Source organism: Phytophthora infestans, genomic scaffold, assembly GCF_000142945.1.
Source record: "Phytophthora infestans T30-4 supercont1.162 genomic scaffold, whole genome shotgun sequence".
In the NCBI taxonomy this organism is placed as follows: Eukaryota; Oomycota; class Peronosporomycetes; order Peronosporales; family Peronosporaceae; genus Phytophthora; species Phytophthora infestans.
In genome coordinates this window covers 109,074-113,645 of record NW_003303597.1, presented here as the reverse complement: position 1 = coordinate 113,645, position 4,572 = coordinate 109,074, and the positions used below count along the sequence as shown (strand labels likewise).

Sequence of the window (4,572 nt, the reverse complement as noted above, 5' to 3'; positions counted from 1 at the left end):
CGGTAGTAGCACTGTTGCTGCGGGTGGTGCGTTGGCTTTGGCCGGTGGTGCTGGTGCGATGGGAGGCAATGTGAGGGTGTCTGGCGGCGAGAGCGTGTCGGGCCCTGGTGCGTCAGTGGAGTTGCGAAGCGGAGAAGGCTCGAGCAGCAGTGGCGATGTGCGGCTGCAGAGTGCAGATGGCGTGGTGTCGGGCGATGTGCATGTCTTGTCCGGTTCGGCGACGAGCATCAGCTCATCCGCAGGAAGCATCAACTTGTGGGTTGGTTCTTCGGTGGCTGACGGCGGCGATGTTGACGTGCGCAGTGGGACCAGCTCTGAATCCGCGGCAGGTGACGTGTTGCTGACGGGCGGAGCTTCCTTGTTGTCGACATCGCCTTCTACAGGAGCTGTGGCAGGCGCCGTTCGACTAACCGGTGGCAGTTCTGCTGGAGACAATGCCGGTGGCGAGGTATTTGTGTCAGGTGGTGCTGTGTCGCTAAGGGCGGGTCGGTGTCCGTGTTAAGCGGAGGAAGAGACGATGCGTCCGCTGTCAGTGGCGACGTAACGGTGGGTTTCGACTTCTGGTAGTGCCAGCGGGTTCCGTGGATGTGATGAGTGGCGCTTCGGGAACAGGCGCGTCTGGCGGCGTGACGTTGGGCAGTGGGACTCGAGCGACAGTACGTCGGGGTCCGTGTCCGTGGTTAGTGGCAGTAGTACCGTATCGAGTGGTGGCTCCGTGTCGATGCGTGGCGGAAGCAGCGGCGGTTCGTCTGAGGGTGGTTCTGTGTCGCTTGAGAGCGGTATGGCGAGCGCGAACAGCGGCAGCATTACGGTGTCCCAGTGCAGCTGCGACTGACTCCAGCTTGAGCGGCAACGTGGACTTTCGTACGGGCAGCGCGGATTCTGGTACTTCTGGTTCGTTGTCGGTTGTGTCCGGCGTCAGCGGAAGTGGATCGAGTGGGTCTGTGGTCGTGGCTAGCGGCATGGCTAGCTCGTCCGATGCAGGCAGCGTGGAGATCCGTGGTGGGTCAACCGGCGGCTCGAGTGCACGCGGAGGCTCTGTGACCGTGTCGTCTGGCGAGGACGGCGTGGTGAGTTTGTCTAGCGGTGCTCGTCGCAGTGCTAACGGCGGGAAGGTCGAGATTGTGGCCGGAGCTGGCACGACCAGCAGCGTGGGTGGCGGGTCGGTGAGTGTTCGAGGTGGCTCTTTGAGTGCATCTTCGGGCCTTGGAGGCGATGTTGCCTTGTCCGGTGTTGCGGCCTCGACGGGAGCGGCGACTGGAGGCGTTGTTTCTCTTGACGGCGGCGTGAGTGAGGCTGGCGTCGGTGGTGGCGTGTCCATTTCGTCTGGCGCGGGCTTGCTGGGCAGCGGTGAGATGACCGTTGTGAGCGGTGCTTCTGTGAGCGTCGACGCCTTGAGCGGCTCGGCTACGATCGGAAGTGGCGAGTCCGTGGATGCTGCGTCGGGTGTGGTGACGCTGTCTTCGGGGTCTTCGGCAGCGGCTAGCAGCGGTGATGTGTCTGTGCAGTCTGGCGATGCGTTTACGGCAGCGGGTCGTGTGTCTGTATCGGGAGGGTCTAGCAGCTCTTCGACGGGCGGTGCGGTGTCTGTGACGAGCGGCGTGGGCAGCGACGGGAGCGGCCTTGTGTCGATTGAGAGTGGTGCTGCAAGTGCTGCATCTGCGTCCGGCGATGTGTCGCTTGGGTCGGGTGGCGCAGTGGATGGCAATACCGGTGCTGTGCGTATGTCTAGCGGCTCTAGTGACACAGGGCCCGGTGGGATGGTGAGTGTTGTGGGCGGCTCTAGCGGCACGGCGGCATCGGGAGGCAATGTTCTCGTGGGTGGCGGTGGGTCGTACACGGGATCTTCCGGGTCCGTGGACGTGAGCGGTGGTTCTTCGTCGTCGAGCGGGTCTGGCGGAGCTGTTCGTGTGTCTGGTGGCTCGTCATCGAGTGGTGTTGGCGGTGATGTGACTGTGGAGACTGGCGATTCGGGTCATGGTACACCTGGAAATTTGTTGCTGAAAACACATTCGAGCTCTGATGATGCGGTCGTTGGAGATATTGCTGTGGCTGCTGGAAGTGAAACTGCTGGGGGATCTATATCTATTATGTCTGGTGCGCTCAAAGGTTTTATTGATATTGGGAATGATGGAAGTGTTGCAGTAGCTAGTCGCACAGCCGATGTATCCATCAGTGGCACGAACACAAAACAGACTTCTGCTCAAGAAGCACTTTTCAAGAATCCTAATTCAAACACAGCTGACGGCATCGTTTTCCGTGTTCGAAGTGACATGGTTGTTGGTACGGTCCCCGCTCAATTCCCGCAAGTTATATCTCCTTCGGATCGACGCATTAAAACCGACATTGAAGATGTGGATGAAGACGATATTCTTCAACGATTACAGACGCTTGAAATTAAGCAATATCGATACACGGATGAGTGGAGAAAAATTCGTGGAATTGACGATTCAGTTGTGCGAGGTGTTATCGCCCAACAAGCCCACGAAACGTTTCCCGAGTACGTGAACGTTGGAGACTTCTATCTCAACGAAAGCGATTTCGGGCTGATGAATTTTCACCAAATTGACAAGCAGAAAATAATCCTCGACATTGTTGCGGCAATACACGCTCAGCATCGCCGTTTCCGTGTCTCAGCTAATGCACCCGACAAGAGCGGGGATGTCTCTGTATCAAGTGCTGATTCTGGGGCCTTTGCAACTAGTAGCGGTTCGGCAGCTAGTGGCTCTATATCTGTTGAGTCTGGTACTTCGCGATCAAGTTCGTCTGGCAGTATCCAGATCGTTTCAGGTGATGCACCTAACGGCCAAGCTGGAAATATTGTGATTGGTGTTGGTGACGGTGCTGATCACGGCGGTAGCATCTCACTTGAGGGAGGGACAACAACCGGTATGGCGAGCGTTGGGGGATCGATTGCTATTTCGTCTGGTGGGAGTGTAAATGGAAATACCGGTAGTGTAAGTGTGGCTACCTTAAGTGCTGACACGGCAGGAGACTCCGGGGATTTGATCATGGCCACCGGAAAAACCAATCTTGGTTCGACGGGTTGGGTTGAGCTTGTATCTGGTGACTCAGCCAGTGGTAACAGCGGCAGCGTGGTGGTTGGTGCAGGATCCAGTGTGGTAGGAACTGGTGGGCGTGTGAAGCTATCCGCCGGGGCGTCAAGATCTAGCAGCTCTGGCGGCTCTGTGGACGTTTTTTCGGGTGTTTCAGCAGGTGGTCCCTCTGGCAACATTAGTATCTCATCTGCGTTGAGTTCTGGGTCTAAAGCACGTGGAAGCGGTAACGTGACGCTGACAACCGGCGACGCTGAGACGAATGTGGGGCTGACATCGGTCACGGGAGGCTTTTCGCGGACTGAAAGTGGAGGTAGTGTGCTTGTCGACGCTGGCGATAGCTCAAAAGCTAATGGCGGGGCAGTGGATATCGTTTCGGGAACGTCTACCATGGGCAACTCAGGAAAGGTGGGCTTGCGCTCAGCAGCAGTTGCCAGTTCTAGGGCTGCGTCGGGCTCAGTGTTGGTGGCGACTGGAGATTCAAGTGCGATAGCCGGGACTGTGAGTATTGCCGGGGGTAGGGGTGGTGTAAGTGGTGGCAATTTGACGATCACTTCGGGATTTAGTGTATTGCAAGTTGGTGGAAGCGTGAACGTTTCTGCTGGTGGCAGCTCTACTTCGGAAGGAGGAAGTACTCTCATATCGGGCGGATGGAGTAACAATCAAACCTCTGGCAGAGTAGACCTGCAGACGCGGACTGGCCCAGCCTCTGGTGCGATTAGATTAGGGACCGGCGCTTCTAGTCAAAACAGCGGTGTAGTACTGCTGAGTACGGGCTCTTCGGTGGATGGCAACAGCGGCAGCGTTGGATTCCGGACTGGACGGAGCGCCAAAGATGCCGGAAATATAACCGTCGCTGGAGGAAATAGTGGCTACGCTTCTGGTGGCGGCCTGGCATTGACTTCTGGTGGTACTGATTCTAAAAGTGGAACGAGCGGTGGTGTTGCTATCGCAAGCGCTGATACGTCGAGCGGGATCATGTCAGGCAGTGTATCGCTTTTTTCCGGTAGTATTGGTAGCGGGTCAAGTGGTTCGACGATTCTAGCAACAGGCAATGCAAGTGATGGAGTTACTGGCGATCTCGTGGTGAAGTCCGGCTATAGCACAACAGGAAGTCCTGGAACTGTTTCTATTGTGGGCGGGTCGTCTGGTCGACTCTCAGGATCATCGATTGCTGTGGCTGCCGGACACGGATCGTTTGGTGGGTCGCTATCTGTATTAACAGGTTCAGGAATGGCTATGTCAGGATCTGCAGTGATTCAGACTGGAAAAAGCGCCGTGTCAACAGGTTCAATTACCGTATCAAGTGGCGCTTCCGGCACTGGATCGTCCGGTGATGTGAGCGTCTTGTCTGGAAACTCATCGACTGGACAAACTGGAAGTATAATGGTTGCAGTTGGGCTTTCAAAAACTCGCGAAGGTGGCTCAATCAGTCTTTTGAGTGGAAATGGCACCAGTACCGGTGGTTCGGTCGTCATCCGTTCGGGATACGCGAATCGTGACTACAGGAGAGTCA

General features: G+C 56.7%; 1 protein-coding gene across 1 annotated transcript; it reads left to right on the top strand.

Moving 5' to 3' along the window:
- Nucleotides 1-2,130: 2,130 nt before the first annotated feature.
- On the top strand, nt 2,131-2,550 carry PITG_20486 (uncharacterized protein; the record flags this gene model as incomplete). The annotated part of the gene is made up of 3 exons (XM_002895533.1): nt 2,131-2,136; nt 2,196-2,456; nt 2,518-2,550. The coding sequence occupies 3 exons, from the start codon at nt 2,131-2,133 to the stop codon at nt 2,548-2,550; spliced, it is 300 nt and encodes a 99-aa protein (XP_002895579.1).
- Nucleotides 2,551-4,572: the final 2,022 nt, after the last annotated feature.